Source organism: Quercus suber, unplaced genomic scaffold, assembly GCF_002906115.3.
Source record: "Quercus suber isolate HL8 unplaced genomic scaffold, Cork oak 2.0 scaffold_334, whole genome shotgun sequence".
Lineage (NCBI taxonomy): Eukaryota > Viridiplantae > Streptophyta > Magnoliopsida > Fagales > Fagaceae > Quercus > Quercus suber.
This window is the reverse complement of record NW_027069787.1, coordinates 158,070-179,322: the sequence shown is the minus strand read 5'-3', so window position 1 is coordinate 179,322 and position 21,253 is coordinate 158,070. Positions and strand designations below refer to the sequence as shown.

Here is a 21,253-nt window from a genome sequence, read left to right as displayed (position 1 = left end):
TTTTGTTGGGCTCACCCACAGTTTTGATGGTTGCTTTTTGTCCAGGAGGAAAAGGATACTTGTATAAGCAACTCTTTTTTTATCGTGGTGAGTCCAATCCTATGCTTTGTATTGCTTTAAAAGAAAGTCTGTAAGCTAAAAAATGCATGGGAAAAAGGCAACCTCAACTATTGCTTGTGGGCATCCACAATATTTAGTAGTGCAAGAGAGTTTGGATCGCCATGAATTTTTAAAAGAAAGGAATTGAGTAACATATGCATGATTATTCTAGCAATATTTCTCGTCGAAGAAACGGTTTTTCTTTGGTATTATTATTACTAGTCGCTAATCTGTGCAATGTACGGGAAAATCTTATGAAAGTATAGTTTATACATTAAAGCTTTTTAATTTTACATGAACTATCATAGTTTTAATAATATTTGAAAAATAAAATAAAAAGTGAAAACTCAAGCCAATTGAAGATGAACCACTGCAATAATAAAGACAATCCTCCTATTCGATATCAAGTAAAAATCACATTTGCACAAAACCTAAATAGACATCAACAATTTTACCAAGTTTTTTTCTAACTTCATAATAATTATGGAACACCTTGCAAGCTTTAATCACCGCTGGTACATCATTGATGTTGAAGTTTATACATGTTTTGCATGTGGTATTAAGTTTTAAGGTTTTATAGATGTGGCAGCCAAATGATACTTGGAAAGACTTTTATCACATAATAATGATGCAACAATCAATATATAAATATACTGTGTGTAACAACATTTAAAAGGAACAAATAAAAAATAAGTGTGCTCATTGTTTTGAATTATCCATTCATTTTAATCAGAATTTAACAAACTAAATTTGATAAAATAGTTTTCAAATGAATAAAACTTTATAAAGCTTGAGTATAGTTTCCTCTTATTTGCAAAAGTTTCCACATAATTCACCCAAAAAAGTCTACAACTCTTCCCAGGCCTTATTTGGATAAGTGAACGACTCTTCCCAGACCTTACCAAACCTAAAGGAAAAGATTGAAAGAAAACTTTAAATCAAATAACCATTCAGAGGAACAATTGCAAACAACTATGAAAATTTTATGACTAGAGTTTTTATTCATTGAAATTGAACATTTACATGTTTCCTACCATAAGGTTTTGGATTCTAAGTCCAATGCCAAATGCCATGTTGCTTAATGTAAAGTTGTAAACTGTCAGCTTCTCATCTTTTTTAGGAATCCATCACCTCTTCTCAAAGGCATCATCCTAGCACACTAAGCCTTCATCATCCCTGTTAAACTTCAGCCCAAACAACTATATAAAGATGCTTGAATCCCAAACATACAAAATAAAAATCCAAAACTTATCATATGTATTATATCCCTACACTTTCTTAATAACCAAACCGAAATTATTTAAAAAAAAAAAAAAAAAAATACAAACTTGCACACAATGATACAAAAAGAAAGAGTGTTTTTAAAATAATACCCAATTGTGATAATCAGAGTCCACTGGCAGTCCATGTATAAAATACTTGTAGTCAACAACAGTGCAATGCAATCTGCTAGATAGATTAAGATCATTCACCCAAAAAAAAAAAAAAAAAACCCAAAAAGTGTGAAATGGGAGATAATAAACTTGAACATCTTAGTAAATCCTATGAAAATTTCAAAGTAATCTGACTTTCAAATTAAAATTTGCTAGAGCACACATCAAGGAATTTAGGATTTTGAACAATATTGAGTTGAGCTGTGAAAATGCACAAAATAGTCCATCCGATTTGTGTAGACAAATCATCAAATTTAAATGGTATTAGTTCTAAAACTATTAACATCAAATGGAGGAGAAAAGAAAGCTTCATGGGAATGAAGATAAACTCACTCTTCTATGTTTCGCTCATTGCAAGTAATTTTGAAAATGATGCACACATCTTTAACTCTCATTGCACCTTTGCAGTTAGACATAGAAAGATAGAAGAAAAATGTTTAAATCAAACTCAAACACTTCAACAAAATAAAATAAATACATAGAATAGATTAAAAACCATCTTTTCTATAGGAAGTAAGGTTAATTTAAAAACACAAATTGGTCAAGTTTTAGATTACCAATATTGATGTAGCAAAAATTAGTAGAGACCGTCATTGATATCAACGGCAACAATAGCTCCTTAAATCTCAACCATTTCAAATAAAAGATTTTCTCTCACTATGAGTAAACATGAAAAATTCGTACCAAAGTTAACAAAATACTTAATTGGACATGTGAGAACTCTAAAGAAAAACTGAAAGAAGCACAATTAGCATTTATTTTATTTTATTTTAAATTTCTCCTCCCAAATGAAATCTCAGGGTAGCTTTGATTATACCAAAACGTGCATAAATATTAATTATAGCTGTTGCATGCAAAGCAGTGAGGTTGTCTAATTTTGAACAGTTCCATAGTGGTGCATACTACACAGTATACTCCCTTGGCCTCCTTGCTTGGTTTGAATTATAGTCTTTTATGTTCTAATATTATAGGATAGGTTCAGAAACGTATTGGGCTTTTCATTTTCTGTCTTTCAAAGATGTTAACTGACAGTGAAAAATGCTAAGAGCTTTGTAACTTAAAGAGAATATCTGATCTCATAAAAGCGAAAAACAAAGGTTCGAATCTCCCTCCCTCACTTAGTATTACAATTGTATTATTTATTAAAAAAAATAAAAATTGACAATGAAGAATGAAGATGATGGTAATGTTTGAAAAACTCCCATTTATCACAGTCCAAGAAAAATGTTAGTCACATCTCAAATTACAATTATGGATTTTCGTGAATCATCTATATAACCAAATTCTACCTAATAAACACTTAGCACACATTTGGAGAACTAATTAAATATAAATATAAAATCCATATCAGCTGGGTCTCACAGTAAAGTAGGTTCATCAATTTTACTAAGATCTAGTATTGTGTTTGACAGCCACCTTAACAGCTAATCAATAAATAAAGTAATTAACAAAAGAACAAAAAAGTTATGATTTTATATGAATGGAAAAAAGAAAATGCCTTATACTTTCAATGACCATAAATATAATCCAAGCTTTCACGGTGCTATGATTTCACTTTAAGTAGTAATGCTTTCAATCTGCAATTCTTAGCTTGTTCCCTGAGCAATCCACAATTACAATTACTTTGGAAGTGGGCATGGCTAAACTCCCAATTGTAGTGGCTTTCAATCACAAATCAATAAAGTAAGAACACCTAAAGTATTTGTCGATTCAAACAAAGTCTGAAAGAAGATCAGCTTCAACTCATGATATTATGAAATCCCCTCAAATCCTCTCTCCCACAAAACATCCAAACAGGGGAAGGGTAACTCCCCACCACATTCCTCATCTTTCCTCTCCTCTCTTATCCTTGTAAACACACCCGAGTCAGGGATTGGACTTAGCTGAGTTAGCTCCCTCAGTGGTTTTTTTTTGGATTAGTAGATGTAAAACTTTATCGGAAATGAAAAAGAGGCACAGAAAAAGAAAAAAAAAAAAAAGGTTAGGTAAACAGAGTGTACAAAAGGAAATAAACCACTATACAAAACTACATAAATTTTGAAATCAAACTAAGAAGATACAGGAATACCAGCTAAGCCAAAAGTACAGTTTCACCACAACTAATTGGGTACCAATCCAATTATAGCATATTTCATAAATTAAAACCTACCTTTAGCATAAAAAATAAGACACAGAAAAGAAAAACAGTAAGAAGGAAAGTATACAATGTTTTGCCAAAGCACACTCCGTATTTGATATAGATAAGACTTAAAGAGCGGACCACCTATGATAGCAGCTATCAATCAATTTGCCAAAGCACAGCACAGAGATAAAGATAATCTTTAAAGAGTCCATATTCGATCAATTTTCCTGGGCTTTTCTATCTCTCTTTATTTCTCAATTAATCAATTTTATCCCCGTCAAAGTCCCAAACTCTCAGAACAATAATAAAGATTCAAAACCGAGCAACAAACCAATCCATATAACAAAATGTAATAAGGGAAACAAAAATCATCAAGTAAAAGAATGGAGCAAAAAAGAACTAAGATTTAGAGATATCTCAACTGAAGCAGGCACTGTCAGTATTTATACACCATGTGGAAAGGAAGACAGGAAGGAAGGAACTCAGAAAGTCGGCCATTAATGGGAAACAGTAGAGTAGGAAGTTGGGGAGCACAATTTTAGACTCTCTATTTTCCTTCACCGTTTCAGTCTCTTTGCTTTCCTCACGTTATATCATGCAAAACCCTTCAGGGTTCCACACTTCCACCTCCCACGGTTTTTATTTTTATTTTTTTGTTTTTCCTTTTCACCTTCCATTTTTTTCCCCTTTAAGCTGAAAAGGCTTTGGGTTGGGCTTGATAGTGGAAGTAAATAAATAAGAAGTGGGCTAGGATTTATTATACAGATTTATTATAGGGTTGGGATTTATTATGCAAGAGTTTCTATAATTCTAAAATTTGCAAAAACCATTTTGAAATTGTAGGACAAAAAAAAAAAAAAAAAGGAATGACATGGTTGCTGACGTGGTGCAACCAGAGCACAATAGTATTAAATGCTATGCTTTATCTTTTAGTAATATATAAATATAGATTATTATTACTGTATAATGAAGGAGAGATACATATTATATATTTTTTCAGCCCATACTTGTATAAAGCTTCCCTTTTGTTGTATTTTTAGATGTTATTCTTTAGACAATGTACATAATTCCCTTTTGTTGTTCGTGGATGGATTCAAATTAAACCATAGCTTTGCCAAAAACTTTGTAACTTAACTGATTGACAACTTTTGGTATGTCCATGGCATTTGGAGTTCAATCCTCTCTACTCGTAGCTATTGAATTAAAGGAAAAATCTAAGTAAATTGTTCATGAGAAGCATCTGAGGAGTCCTGACAGTCATAATAAGAAGATTACGTTTGCATTAAATTTTATATAGCTGTTAGGATTTAGGGTAAAATGCAAAACTAACCCTTTAAGTTTCTTTAGATTTCATTTCAGTCCTCTAGCTTTGTTTTTGTTCATTTTAGTCCTCTAACTTTCAAGTTTATTCAATTAAGGTTTTTTCATCAACTTTTGTTATATGTTGTGGTTAATTTTTCAATTTTATAAAATTTTCTTTAAAGTTTTTAAATTAAAAAAATTCAATTAATGATTGAAAAATATTTTTCAGATTTTTTTTTTCAAAAAATTTTAACAAAAGTTAACGGAAAGACTTTAATTGAATAAATCTAAAACTTAGAAAACTGAAATGAATGAAAGTAAAGTTAAAGGACTGAAATGAAATCTAAAGAAAGTTAGATGGTCAGTTTTACATTTTAGCATAGGATTTATAACAATTCTTTTCTGATAGTTTGATGAGTCAAAGCCCATTTAAGAAAAGAAAAGCAATCTTATCTGGCCTCAGGGGCGGAGCCAGGGGGGGTCGAGGGGGGCACTTGCCCTCCCTAGCGCGGCAAAAAAAAAAAAAAAAATTAGGCACTTAAGAGATATCCTAATTTTGCCTTGTGATGGTGAGGGGGGCACTTGCCCTCCCTAGCGCGGCAAAAAAAAAAAAAAAAATTAGGCACTTAAGAGATATCCTAATTTTGCCTTGTGATGGTTTCATTATTTATTATTATTATTATTATTTATTTTTTTGTTTTCTTCAGTCCTAAACGTATAGGGTACATGAAGAGAACTTGATCTAAACTCCAGGAATGAGACCAACACTCTTGTGACTACTAGGTATTAAAATTCTTTGAAAACTGAGCTATATTCTCCTGGAGTTACACATGTCTTCTTATTTTTTTTCCTTTAGTGCAACATGTCTTAGTCTCTGAGGGTATTAATATCGGTTAACAGGTAGACTATGATATACTTTTCTATAGTATACTCTATTTTTTAAGAAGTAATAGTATTATTTTATTTTAAATTATGTAGGTCTTATTACATTAAAATATCACTAAAATATATGTGTATTTTTTTTATATATCAAGTAATATACATATATATGTCCTAATGAATATTCATAGTGTATATAAATTTTGCCCCTCCTAAAGTCAAATCCTAGCTCCACCACTTTCTGGCCTGTATCCTTGTGGGCCGGTTATGATGCTTCCTGTGTCTTCAAATTATCCCATTATTAAAAAGAGGAAAAAAACCAAACTAAAGTTACCGACATACCGTGTGGAAAAGGAATTTTATGGTTTCCAGTTTACGAACGAGTAACGGGGCAATAGCATGTGGAAGAACTTTGGCTTACCGTGTGGGAAAAAGGCATACTGAGTGGGAAAAAAGAAAAAAAAATGGTTCAAACTTGGTTCAAAGAAAAGTTAGTCATGCATGAGTAATTGAACACGACTAACGAAATGGGCGGGGTTCTTCCACTCACTTGAGTCATCATCATTGACTACCACTGACCAGACCAATCTATCTAAGACTAAACTTGGTTCAAACTTGAAAAAATCTTAGTAATGCTAGAGACACATAAAAATGCACAATTTTGTACCACAACTCGACATATGGTGAGTTATGAGTAATGGAAGTGTGTTCTCACATGGCCTACCATTACACATCTATCAATAACAACTTGCTTATAAAATCAAAGTAATAGAAAATGTACACTAATGAGCCAAATTAGCACTATTCAAATATTTAGATATAAAAACCAAGCTTGTAGATAGGAAAAAAAAAAAAAAAACTTTGACATCTCATAAGAGAACCTCTTTATCTCAAAGAGATTCATTTTATCTGGAACTCATATTTATCAATTTTGTAATAAAAAATACATGATGCACATAACAAAAACAAATGTTTAAATTTGAACTCAAACTTGAAACTACAAAAATTAATAACTCTGCTTTTAAAAGGATACACAAAATCGCTTTAAATTAAAATAAAAAATAAAAAACCCATACCTTCAAAACTCTTTAATTAACTACCCTTGGCTAAATCTCAAGTTCTACAACCATAGTTGTGCAATCCCCAAGTAGCCTCGAACAAAAGCCATTATGGTCAAAGCAAATTAACCACTATGAAATCTCAACCCAAGTATTAAAACCCTTCGATTTTGAACAAATTTGAACCTTTTTTGCTTTTCTACCCCAAAAATCATAGAAACAATCCATTAAAGATACAAAATTTGAAAAAAAAAAATTAAAAGAGATTTTAATAATGTGAAAACTATACCTTATTGTACTATTTCTTCTCAGAGTTAGATTGCTTCAAGGATTTGCTTTTTCACCTACAAACCTAGAAAAGAAAAGAAAAATAAAAAAACTAGTAATGTTTTATTACACAAAGTAATCAAGTCAGAAAAATGAAACTACAAATTTGGAATTGAAATCAATCAATGATACATAAATCTAAGAGAGAATTATATACACTTAAATTGTCCTTATTGCCAGAAGAATTTATAAATTTATCTCTCCAAAATAATAAGAAGAATTTATAGATTTATCTCTTTGCAATAATTATAAAAGTGATATAGAGAAAAAGCCCATTTTAGAAAAGAAAAACAATCTAATCTGGCTAATCTGGCCTCTATCCTTGTGGGCCGGTTATGGTGCTTCTTGTGTCTCCAAGTAAGTAAGCCCCAAATTATCCGATTATTAAGGAAAAAAAAAAAAAAAAACCCCAACCTAAAGTTTACCGACTTGCCGTGTGGAAAAGGAATTGTATGGCTTACAGTTTACGTTATGACTCACGAATGAGTCAGGGGGCGATAGTATGTGGAAGAACTTTGGCTTACCGTGTGGGACCGTTAAAAACAAAAAGAGTGATCAACCATTGGAAAAAGGCATAAGCATGACTAACGAAATATGCTGAGTTCTTTCGCTCACTTGAGTTATCATCATTGACCTGACCACTGACCACTGACCAGACCAATCTATCTAGATTCTAGACTACAGTTGGTTCAAACTTGAAAAAAATTTGAGTATTGTTAGAGACACATAAAAATGTACAATTTTGTGTCATAACTTATCATATGGTGAGTTGTGAGTAGTGAAAGTGTATCCTGACATAGCCCACCATCATACATCTACCAATCATAACTTATTTATAAAATCAAAGTAATAGAAAATGTTCAGGCTGAACCAAATTAGCAATATTCAAACATTTAGATATAAAAATTGAAGCTTGTAAATAGGGAAAAAAAAACCTTTGATATCTCATAAGAGAACTTCTTTATCTCAAAGAGATTGATTTTATTTGGAACTCGTATTTATCAATTTTTTAATAAAAAAATGTGATGCATATAATAAAAACAAATGTTTAAATTTGAATTTGAAATTGAAACTTCTAGACAAAAATTAACAACTCTGCTTTTAAAAGGACACACAAAATCTCTTTAAATTAAAATAAAAAATAAAAAATAAAAAACCCATACCTTCAAAACTCTCAACCCGTTAATTAACTACCCTTGGCTAAATCTCAAGTTCTACCACCATAGTTGTGCAATCCCCAAGTAGCCTCCAACAAAAGCCATTATGGTCAAAGCAAATAAGTCACTATAAAATCTCAAGCCAAGTATTAAAACCCTCCGATTCAACAAATTTGAACCTTTTCCGCTTTTCTACCCTAATAATCGCAGAAGCATACCATTAAAGTCACAAAATTTGAAAAAAATAAAAAATTAAAAGAGATTTTAATAATGTGTAAACTATACCTCATTGTACTATTTCTTCTTAGAGATAGATTGCTTCAAGGATTTGCTTTTCCACCTTCAAACCTAGAAAAGAAAAGAAAAATAAAAACCTAGTAATGTTTTATTACACAATGTAATCAAGTTAGAAAAATGAAACTACAGATTTGGAATTGAAATCAATCAATGATACATAAATCCAAGAGAGAATTAAATACACTTAAATTGTCATTTTTGCTAGAAGAATTTATAAATTTATCTCTTTGCAATAATTATAAAAGTGATAGAGAAAAAGTTGGGATAATGATAAATATTTCTTTCTTAAAGGAGCAGTAATTGTATGTGGCTAAGGTGAATTCAAATATAAAACACATATATTGAATGCTAATGGATTGTGCGGTGAACATTTTTTTTACATGTATTTGAAAGTGATGTAGTGAGAGTAGTTAGTTTTATTTTGTATTTGTTCTTAACTTTTAACCATATTTAAAAGTAAGATGTAAGAGTATTTTTGAACCACATAAAATAATAAAGAGTCTAATAATGATAAAGAGTCTAATATGTTTAACTGGATTAAATGTCAGCCAAGTCTCCTAAGAAATGAATTGTTTGAAAGAGATTAGGAATGCGATAAAGGAAAAAGAAAAAGAAAAAGTAGAAAAAGCAATATGAATCAGATGATTCCTGCAACGTGGAAAAGTGAAAAAGTAGTCTCCGCCGAGTGGAAAATGGGTCCCAGTGGAAAAAGAAAAAGTAGAAAAAGCAATATGAGTCATATGAACCTTTTTACGCAGGACTCACGAGGCAGGCTACTTTAACTCTCTAGTCCATACCGCGTGTGGATTCTAACAAGAACTTTCACTTACCGTGTGGAAAAAAAATAAAACATTAAACAATGACTTCTAAGTTTTTTTTTTTTTTTGAGAAACCAGACCCAAGAGTCTGCTATATTAATAGAGAAACAAAGATTACAAAACATCACGAGAAACAAGTGGAGCTATATCACCAGGTACAGATTCCATCCATACCTGCAGCTCATTGCCAGATTTAGAGCTTCTAGCAAGAAAGTGGGCAACTGAATTGCCTAGACGATTTACATGAACAAAGTTACAAGACCGAAAACCACGAGCAAGTTCAAGGGCATCCAGGATGACAAGCCCAAATTCCGGATGGTTAGACTCGCCCCTACGCAGAGCGTTAGTTACAATTTCTGAATCACCCTCAAACGAAGCATCAAATATACACAATTCTTTAGCAAACAAGACAGCTCTTCTACAAGCAAGAGCTTCCACCGAGGCCACAGCAAGAGGAAGGGGGATTCTCTCCATTAACGAGCCAATCACACTGCCCCCTGCGTCCCGGATGACCACACCCAAACCCGCCGCACCAATATCTTTAAAAATCGCCCCATCATAATTCACTTTATAGCCCGGGGAGATGGGAGGGATCCAACGGACACGTCCAGCAGGAACAAGTGGGAGTTGGGAATTTTTTGGGTCCTGGGCAGTAGAGAAATCATGGAGTAACTGTAATGCACTGGGACGTATATTTTGGTAAGTACAGGATCTCTCCTTCATCCGGTCATTATTCCTTTTCTCCCAAATCAGCCAGAACATCACCGCAAAGAGATCCGCAACAGACCCACCATGCGTTGAGAAAATCAGCTCAAGGAGGTCCGCAAACATAGAGACTTTATATTTGAGCAAATTTTTCATAGCCCCATCACTTTCCCAGACAGATATTAGAGCCGGGCAAGCCCACAAAGCATGGGTAGTATCCTCACAGGCTGACTTACAACCAGGACAAAGGACCGAAAAGACCACCTGCCTTCTCCACAGATTATATAATGTAGGTATTGCCTCATTAGCTGCCTTCCACAACAGGTGCTTTATCTTGTGAGGCACTTGTAGTGACCAAATACCCTTCCACAAAAGGCCACGCCTCTTAGGGTCTGAGCAATTGGGGCGGGACATTCTCTCAGCCGAAACTAGAAGCTAATGACTTCTAAGTTAGTTCATACTTCAGTGATATATATATATATTCATCGTTAATGCATAGCTTTCGCTTCATAAAAATCCACAAGACTCATCATTAGCATTGTCACTGTCAGTAAAATACTCCATGATGATTAATTATAATCATACTGTTTTTGTATTTCTTCTTTTGTCCTTGGGGATATTCAAACTGGGTTCATGCTCTGGAAATCAGAGTCAGACTAATAATGTGACAGTGAAATGCATCAAAAGTGAAAGAGAAGCACTTGTCAGATTCAAGGAAGGCGTAAATGATATTCCAGGTAAGCTTTCTTCATGGGTCGGTGAAGATTGCTGCCAATGGAAAGGCGTAGAGTGCGACAACGAATCAGGTCATGTTACCATGCTCAATCTTAGCAACCCAGCTGGACGCCACAGGCACTCTGATTATTACGAAATATATTCTAGGAACCGCCCCCCGTGTGCAAACTCAGAATGCTCGGCTGGTCTTTCTCACCGTAATAATATTTGTTCTAAACGTTCTTCTTACATTCAGAGGCGAGAATGTAGGTCATTGCTCGGTAAGATAACTTCTTCTTTGATTCACTTGAAATATTTAAAAAAGCTATCCGAATTCCTGAACTTTTTGGCATGCTAAAGAACTCGATGTATCTAAATCTCTCTTATATATGCATATTTTTCAGGGGATGTTAATTCATCCTTTTCAAGGGATGTCAATGCATCTCTTTCAGGAGAGATTACTCGTTATCTCAGCAATCTGTCGAGCCTGACGCATCTTGACCTTGAAGGAAACTACAATTTGTCTACCAAAAACTTGGATTGGGTCTCAAGCCTCTCTTCTTTACAGAAACTGTATATGGGGGGAGTGAAGATCAATCATACCGAAGCAGATTGGCTGCATGCAATTAACATGCTTCCTTCCCTTCGGGTGTTAAGTTTATATTCATGTGAGCTTAAACACCTTCCATCTTCCCTTACTTTCCTTAATTTGACCTCTCTTCGTGTCCTTGATTTATCATACAACCCATTTAACACCTCCATAGATTTATCACACAACCCATTTAACACCTCCATACCTCAGTGGCTGTTTAATCTTTCGAGCCTCAAAAATCTTGATTTGACTTTTAGCAATCAACGAGGAAAAATCCTTGATTCATTTGGGAGACTTGGAAGCTTGAAATACCTCTATCTCGGCGGTAACCATTTTTATGGTTCAATTCCAGCTTCTATTGGCAATTTGTCATCCTTGAAGGAGTTGGACCTCTCATATAATGAGATGAATGGAACCATTCCAGAAAGTTTTGGGCAACTCTCAACGCTAGTCAAATTGTATCTCTTAGAAAATTCTTGGGAAGGTGTCATAACAGAAGCTCAACTGATGAATCTCACAACACTAGAAGAGTTTGTACTAACAACTAATAATAAAAGTCAACCTCTAGTTTTCAATGTGAAAGACGACTGGCGTCCACCTTTCAAGCTCAAAATTCTTCATCTAGAAAGCTGTCTCATTGGCTCCAAATTTCCTAAATGGCTTCAAGTTCAAAGCGAGCTTACCTATGTCATCCTAAAAAGTGTTGAAATCAATGGCACTATACCTGAGGAATGGTTCTCTATGATATCTTATAACCTCACCCACTTGGATCTATCCAACAATCAGATAAATGGGAGCTTGCCACACCAATTAGTATTTCCAAATGTGACTAAGCTATTTCTGCAAAGCAATTTGTTTTCAGGCCCTATCCCATCAAATATTAGTGATCTAATGCCAAGCTTGCAATATTTAGATCTTTCAGAGAACCACCTCTATGGTAAAATTCCCCTGTCCATATCGAAAATAAAAAAACTTAATATTCTTGTCCTTAGGAGAAATAATCTTTCAGGGGAGCTCCCTGATCATTGGAACAAGTCACAAATGGACTTGCGCGTTGTGGATATTTCATACAACAACATACGTGGAAAAATTCCGAGCTCAATGGGTTTCTTAGGAAACCTTTCTATATTAGTGTTGAGCAACAACAATCTTAGTGGAGAAATTCCTTCTTCCTTGCAAAGTCGTTCTATTGTGAGCATGGATTTTGGGGGGAATCGTCTCTCGGGGAATCTTCCGTCATGGATAGAATCAGACATCTTCATGCTACGCCTACGATCAAATCTATTCAGCGGAACCATCCCTAAAAAATGGTGCAATCTTCATAAACTTCGCATCCTAGATCTTGCACAAAATAATCTCTTTGGGGGCATTCCAGATTGTTTCAACAATTTTAATGCTATGGTTGATCACAACACCTTTGGGTACCAGCATGTTGAGAACTATACAGAGAAAGCATACATAGTGACAAAAGGAAGAGAGTATGAATATGATCGCACTCTCCAATTTGTTACCTGCATTGATCTATCAGGGAATAGTTTGACAGGAGGAATTCCTATTCAAATAACAAGCCTCACGAGATTGGGTACACTAAACTTGTCAATGAATCATCTAAATGGAAGAATTCCCAAGAATATAGGAAACATGCGATGGCTGGAAACACTTGATCTCTCAAACAATAGACTTTTTGGACCTATTCCTGGAAGCTTGTCTTCTTTGACTTCCTTAGTACACTTGAACCTATCATTTAACAACTTGACAGGAAGGATCCCATCTGGTAGTCAGCTCCAAACACTAATTGATACAACCATATACAAGGGAAACCCTTCGTTGTGTGGGTCTCCTCTTCCTACCAAGTGCCCAGGAGATGAAACATCTGATGGCCCAAGTATTACCGATGTTGATGACAAACAAGGTGGAGATCATTATGAAAGGATATGGTTTTATGCTAACATCGGACTCGGGTTTGGTGTAGGATTTTGGAGTGTTTGTGGCACCCTACTATTGAAGAAGTCATGGAGGCACTGTTACTTTCGTTTCTGTGATGAAATCAAAGATAGGATAGCATTGCTAATTGCATTGAGAGTAGTTCATTTGAAAAGGAAATTTGGGCTGGAAAAAAATTGAAGTTTGTAGATTGGAAAGCTGGTTTAGTTCTAATTTTGAGGTATTCATGTGTTTTGTGAAATCTTAAGTTAAATATTTTTTATCTTGATTTTTCTATTTGAGTTTTTGGTTGTTATACATGTTTTTTCCTTTGTAGTTGACCTATTTCATGATTTGCTTATGTTCTTTTCCGTTTTGATTTCTGAGTTTACATTTATGAATTTTAGGGTTTTGATTCAGTTGAAATTTATATTGGTATTAGAGATAAGATGTAGAAGATTATTTTAAATTTTTGTTCAATGCATTCTCGGTTTGCTTCTTTTGCATTTTGGTTCTAAAGATAATATGTTTGATAATTTAGATCATCAACTTCTATTTCATAAACAATTACTAGTCCAATTTCTTTTGGGTATGTATCAATATCTCAACGGGTGCATAGAAGTACTAGATTTGACACGTGTTTGCATCTTAACAGGTCCAAAGAAAATTTTTTAGGCATATTCCTATATTTTATGTGAAATTTACACTTTTACCCCCTAAATAAAATGTTGCTGGTTGCTAAATAAACAAAGCAAGACTTTTACTCTCTATAGGCATAGGGAAACCCGAGTAATCAATGGACAAGGAAAAAAAATCAAGTGGTCAAAGGAAGTAATTCTGATCCAAAAGGTCACAAAAAAGAGGAAGAGAGTCTTATTTTGTTGAGTTTGTTGACTGAAAAGAATAAGGAGAAAGACTGAAAGAAGGACTTAATATTTTTTATAAGTTCATGCATGTATGATTCATGAGGTGTCATATTTTATATATATATTACCATTTTCCGGACATAACTGATGAGACAAAATATCAAGATTGTGTTTAGTTATTTGAATTTGGATTTGTATTTAAATTTGAATTTTAAAGTGAAAAATTTAAAATCTAAATATTGAAACGTATCTTATGGATTTCTAAAATTCTATGGACTTAGAAGTTATTTCAAATTCTATAATGGATTTGTCAAATCCAAATCTATGTGCCCAAATCTTGTCATCCAATCTCTCACAAAGTTATTCTGTGTGTGTTGGATTGGAAAAAAGCCGTGCATGGTTCAATCTTCAATGGATTAGATTGTGCCACGTAGTCATCACACTGACATATCCATCGGGAAAAGTTGATCCGCATGGTTCGTTAGGAATAGTTGCTTAGTTTTTACGTACTTGGCATGAGCTGATTTTGACTAGAGTTTATGAGGGTCTTTTCTATACGCTTCTTGTGTTAATATATACTCTATTGGTTGTCTCATCAAGGCAATTGTTCTATTCATTTGATACTTTTATCTTCACAATTTTATTTTTATTTTTTATTTTTGGTTGGAAGAAGCATAAATATAGCCAGACAGTTATAAGCATTACTTTGGCATTTTATTCTTTTGCCATTTAGTTACATCAAAAATTGAGAAAGAGACTTAAAGCTTTGTTACCATGCAAATTCCCAAAACACTTTCCCTTTATTAGGTTAAAAGTCATTGGTTAAGAAAATACACTATTGGTCTATAAAGTATCTTAGACCCCACAACACTCAACAAATAAACTCCTAAAAAGAATCCCTCTCCTTATTTAAAATTCTAATTCTACGGTGTTGTAGCTAGCATCTGTTGTAGGCCTTTAGTCTCATTTGCACGCAATGACCCTCGGTTGCCATGATTGTTCAATTTAGGACTTTATATTAAATTTATTTTGTTCTGAATTGGGAAGACCTTGTTTCTAAAGGACTTGGTTTGGATTTGTATTAGGTCATCATTTTTTTGATTTGGTAATATTGATGCCACATCACTTAAAAAAGTCACATTATTATTGTTTGTTTGTTGTGAAATTTTAAAGTACTCGCAAGTGTACGAACCATACCGAAATATAGTTTGACAAGAACGAGGATGAATCCAAAGGGACTTGGATGAACGTAGGAAAATTAATTAAACCTTAACCAAATTAATCCTAATATAGTTTAATAAAAATTGATTGTTTTGAAATTAAAATAAACTAAGCAAATAATTAAACAAAGCAAAAATGTGATATAAAACAATAAAAAGATGTAAACAAACAAGAGAAAGGAATTAAGGTTTTGAAATCCGCCTTGTAAGTTATATCAGCATATATTTATGATCATTAATTTTTCCCAACTCACAGCATAATAATCTAAAAATCAATCTTGCTATTATAGAAAATATTCTCATTAAAATCTCTATTTAATAATCTAAAGTATGCTCTTCTTTACTTGTATTCATTGCCAAACAAATCACAAAAGATATCCAATTTTATAATCAAACAATTACAAAACCAAGCATTAGATTAATTAAGATAAATCCAAAATTATGAGAAAAACATGATTGAACTCATATTAAAAATTCTATCTTAGTTAATTGTAATGAAGTAAGAACAATTTAAATCATGAAACAACAACTATTGTATGAAAAATCAAATCACATAAATAACACTAACAATCCTTAACAAGGTTTCATTCTCAAAAATACTGAGCATTAAATTTGGCAAATAAAATAAAGCTAGAGTGAAAGAGATAAATCACAGTGCTAGAGAAAAGCAGGAAGCCACCGGCAGCATTGCCTCTTGCTCCTATTTCCTCTTTTTCGCTCCAGCCTTCCGCCGTCCTCTGCTTCAGCTCTCTTCTAGCCTGCGTTTCAGCTCTCTTCTAGCCAGCCCACAATATTTTCTATTTTGCTCTATTTATACTTATATTCACATATGCGGCTAAGACCTAAAAGCTCTTTATTAAAACCAACGTGGCCCAAAAGCAAGTACTCCCAGGTAGATGTTTTGGTGAACAAATGAAGAGGCCCACGTCAAACTTCCAAAGCCCATCTGTACATCTCCCACGCAAACAAGATTTTGTTTTCTTCTATCTACTTTTATTCACCACGTTACATTAACATTGGCCTCACTCTTTATTTTTCCTTTTTCTTTTCTTCACTCCTTGTTGGACTTGCCAGCCCGTGCTTGTGTAAGTCATTCCCTTGGACTGCTTGTATTCCTTTTTTTTTTTTTTTTTGGGTGCTTGCTTCACTTCACGCTTGGGTTGGATCTCTCAAATTGGCTTGATTTAATTGACCATTATTCTGCCTCAAATAAAGCCTATTAGCGTGTAAACCCTTTATTACTTATAAGAAAAAAATAATAGATAATTACTCACAAAATTACGGGAAAGTAATGCTAAATATACAAATATGAGAATAATTTATTGTATATATTTTATACACATCATTGTTCCTTTAGACTTGTATCCAAAAAATATAAAAAATAAAAATAATAATACTCATTTGAAACTTAAAATTTGAAGGGACCAAAAACACTTGGCATGATAAATTTTAAGGGCTAATGGTGTATTTTAGCCTAAATTATAATTAAAGTTACTTTTATATACATAATGAGAGAGAGAGAGAGAGAGAGAGAATTACTTACATATGTTTGAATAGATATTGTAAGGACTCAATTTGAATTGAGTGTTGGGTTTTTAGCCCAACAAGCCCAAACAATACATTTATAGAGAGTGGGCTGACAGGCTTAGGTGCTGGCCGTTGATCACCATGCCCAAACTTATCTTAAAAAATGGCTAAGTGTTTTCTTACAAATGAGGGAACGCTCCTCGGCCTGTGGCCGAGGAGGCCTTTCTCCCTTTTTCCCCCTCTTCTTCTGGCTTTTCTAGCTCTTCTTTTATAGTTTTCATCTTCCTATCTCTTGCTTCCATCTGTTGATTGTCTATTCGTCTTTCTTCTGGTCGTCCATCCCATCAGAGGCCTTATCGGTACTCAAGTGGCTCACTCTGACCAACGTTATCCTGCCAAGGGGTTACCTCCCCATTAATGCGGCCAGGAGGGTTAGTTGAGTGCATTAAATGCGAGAGTGACAGCTTACTCTGGGGTCAGCCACTCCCTGAAATCACTTTTGTCAGGCCGAGGACAAGGTATCCTCGGCGTGGATCCGGGAGAATAGGCTTCCCCCCTTCTCCTTAGAAATAGCTTGCGCTCCTCGGCATGGGCCTTGGGCCTGCTATATGATGGGCCGAGGCTATCAGGCCCACGGACCCCACAATAGCCCCTCAAAACTCTGCTGCACGTTCCCTCGAACGGGGAGGAGGGTTTTGATACATGCGGATCCACTGGACGAATGGCCTCACTTTAGTTTATACTGATGCTGGCGGCTTCTTGACTGCCCGATGCGCGTTTTTAGCGTTTCGAGAATTAATGGGTGCCCACATTAAATTTTTGACGGCACCACGTTTCCCACTTTCAACGGCATGATCTCCTGCCTTTATGAGAAGCGGTTTCATTTGGGAAAATTAAGGTAGAGTATAAATATCTGTTTGACTTGCCTGGTTTCATCATTTTCGCGATTATCATTATTGATGCATATAGTTTGAACTTGGTTCGACTGGCACATTAGCGTGAAGAGTATCGTCATACCTCTGTAAGTTTTCTTTTTCTAGTGACCCTAAATTTCCTTGATTTCACTCTTTCTTTTCTTTTTTAGGCTTTTAGTTATCTTTGGGAATGGGTAAGTTTAAGGAGTTGGTTGAGTCCGAGGAGATGATGAACAAATTCATTGTTGACTATGGAATACCCGGTAATGTGAACTTGAAATACTGCGAAGAAGGAGAGTGGTATCTTAAGAGGAGAGAGGGTGAGGTCGTAATTCCAATAGTTGCTTTTGTAGAAGGAGGGATGAGAATCCCTATGAGGCCGGTGACCCTTAATTACCTTAGGCATTTCCGCCTGTCCCCACTCAGTGTGCTGTGAATGTGTTTAGGATACTAGGGTGTGTAGATACCCTGAATGAGAAAATGGGGCTGAGACTGACTCACCATGATGTGAATTGGTGTTATAACCTTCATCACCTGAGGGGTAAGACGTATTATATGAAGACAAGGGACGATAGGGTTCGTCTTATCCAGTGTCTTCCTGACTCTAATAAGGGGTTGAACCAAGATTTCCTCATAGTGTCGGGAGAATGGCACGACGGCTTTCATTGCCCAACCGTAGAGGGGAAGCCAGGTAGGGCGTCCGAAGTACAAGATAATTTAGGTTTCAGTGCCTTTGCGTTTTATACCTATACTCAACTTGGTTGACTAATCATAAGAATTTCACTTTTCTTTTCACAGATCCACACGCCTTTGCACGTCACTTCCACCTGGTCACAAAGCGGATTTGAAAACCGTTCTCAGGTCGGAACTTTTCTTGAACGAATCTGACAACCAAGTCAGATCTGCTCATAAAATCCTCGGGTGTGACCCGCTCAGACGTCATTCCCTGTTCCGCAGCACGTAATTAGAGCTCGTGATCCTCGGCTTACGCAGATTACCGTGGTGGAGAGCGGTTTTTCTTTACTGGGGGTCTTACGTACCTGAAGGTATTCCGCTATCAGGTCCTTCTTCATCCCGGCAAGTAACAGTGGCCGAGAAAGACCATCTAAGAAAGAAAGGAGGTGGTTGAGTTGAGTTCCTCCGAGGACGAGTATAGTGTATTTAACTTAGCTGATCAGTCCGAGGATCCTCCCGGTGATCTAGGGGATCCTCACTTATCCGAAGCCGATCTTCAGTCTTTAAGAGTTGTACCCAGGCTGAGATGGGTTTAAAGAGGCAGCCCGGACCAATCTTCTTGACCTACTCGAAGGGTGGTTCCAAGAAAGATGTACCAGGGGAGTTACAATCCCAGCCCCCAACACCTCAGTCCCAGATTCCAATCATGCAAACCAGGTCATCATCCACCCCTATATATAGCTGCCCCTTCTACTGAGTCTCCTGATCCGAAAAGGAAAAGACTTTCTAAGGGTAAGGATCCAATGGATGGAGCAAATCTCATTCTTCGCCCGAGGGGGTAAGACTCGTAGACCCCCAAAGCAGTTGAAGCTTGGTGATCAAAAGAAAGGCAAGAAGGTCATCCAGCAGCCCCAGGCTCAAGCATGGCTGCCTGCTGCCATGCTCCATGACCAGCCCCTAATGGACAACGCGTCAATACGAGAGTCTCAAGGAGATGAGGGGCTCTCGTAGCCGAGGCCTAGAGAAAATCTCTTCTTTCCATTGATTATGGCTGAGTGGAGGGAGATGAGTGGGGTAGAGGTTGTCCTCGACCTTAAGAAATATTTAGGCATGGTAGGTCCTTTGGCAACCATTCTTTTTACTAGAAATTTTTGTTGCTTAGTACTTTTCTTTCTCTTATAAAGCTGCTTGTTTTTGCTGGCAGGCTATCCAAGCATTTTTAGGTTGGGCGAAGAGGTTGACGACCATAGTCAGGCCTTAGCACAAGAGCGCATAAATTCCTAGAAGCGGCTAAATTCTTAAGAGATCTGAGGCCGACCTGAAAAAGACGACCGAGGATCTGGCAGAAATGGCGAAAGCCAGGGATACTGCCGTTTTTGACCTAGTCGTGGTCAGGAAGCAAGCTGAGGATCAACTGTCCACTTGCAAGAGGTTGAAAGTCACTTACAGAAGGCCAAAGAGGACATTTCCTGCATGAGGGGAAGTTTGACCAAAGCAATCCACGACAAAGGTGTTGCCGAGTATGCCAGGGACGAGGCTGTGAGAGCCAGAGACGAGGCAATTTTTGCAAAAACAGACGCTGAGCGCTCTGTGGACGAGGCAAAGAAGAGGCTTTCACCGAAGGGGTGGCTAAGACTGAAGCCACCCTTCGGGCTCAAGTTCCTGCTGTGTGCAGGCATTATTGCTCTCAAACTTGGCATGAAGCCCTCAACCAAGCAGGGATTGATGCTTCGTCTGATCTTAGAGGGAAGATAGGGTATATTACCCTACTGCCATTCGCGAGGGTTACGCCTGCTGCTCCTGAGGAGGAGTCTTCCTTACCATTGGTTGAAAGTCAAGACAAGACCGCCGAGGATGCTTCGTTAATTGATCAACCATTCGAGGAAGTCGAACCCCGGATAGCGTTGGGGGAAGTCGTAACCGAGGGTCAGGAAAGACCTCAAGACGTGGCCAGTCCTCCGACGGACTTTTAGAGATCTAGCTGTTGAGCTTTGGCCCTAGCTTTCTGATTTACCTACTGAGTTGAAGGAACTAGTATACGACCTAGGATCTTTGTTTATTTTTTCCTTTGATACTATCTCGTTTCCTGCCTCAGTGGCATTGTAAGGGAGTCGTGTACTTTCTTTTTGAATCGAATACTTGAGATTTTGCTTTCATTTAATGATACTTTATTTTGTTTGCTTGCTATTGTATTCTATTCAATATTTGTATTCCATTCTGGAGTTGGCATCATGGGACCATCTATTATCATCCAAATATGTAAATCGAAGGGTTGTATTATAGCCTGACATTGAGTAACACTTTGGCTTTCTCAGAGCAGTTATTTTCTTTACGGGTGCGAGTCCGAAGACCATATAATACCCTGGTAATGCCCAATACTTATTTAGTTTTCCATAGGTTTGGGTCCGAGGACCATGCAATGTGTCAGTTTTATCCACCGCTTCTATTTTTTGTAAGTATTAGATATAATCGGTGTGTGTAGTTTTACCATAGGTTTGGGTCCGAGGACCATGCAATACCTTGGTTCTGTCTACCACTTCAATTTTTTTGTAAATGTTAGACTTAATCGGTGTGTGTGTAGTTTACATAGGTTTGGGTCGAGGACCATGCAATACCTTGGTTCTG

General features: G+C 35.9%; 1 protein-coding gene and 1 long non-coding RNA gene across 3 annotated transcripts; one reads left to right on the top strand and one right to left on the bottom strand.

The window, feature by feature from the left end:
* Window positions 1-2,908: 2,908 nt before the first annotated feature.
* On the bottom strand, window positions 2,909-16,410 carry LOC136061619 (uncharacterized). The gene is made up of 5 exons (XR_010623462.1): window positions 16,166-16,410; window positions 8,663-8,725; window positions 8,384-8,574; window positions 7,183-7,245; window positions 2,909-3,463 (listed from the first exon to the last, which is right to left on the bottom strand). It is a non-coding gene; the product is annotated as an uncharacterized LOC136061619 (long non-coding RNA).
* Window positions 9,570-14,887, top strand: LOC111999662 (receptor-like protein EIX2). 2 transcript variants are annotated; one of them, XM_065759610.1, is made up of 3 exons: window positions 9,570-11,192; window positions 11,316-11,667; window positions 11,701-14,887. In XM_065759610.1, the coding sequence occupies exons 1-3, from the start codon at window positions 10,760-10,762 to the stop codon at window positions 13,625-13,627; spliced, it is 2,712 nt and encodes a 903-aa protein (XP_065615682.1). In that variant the 5' UTR covers window positions 9,570-10,759; the 3' UTR covers window positions 13,628-14,887. The 2 variants fall into 2 exon arrangements, with proteins under 2 accessions (XP_065615682.1, XP_023887560.2); XM_024031792.2 differs by having other exon boundaries at window positions 9,571-11,192; window positions 11,316-14,887.
* Window positions 16,411-21,253: the final 4,843 nt, after the last annotated feature.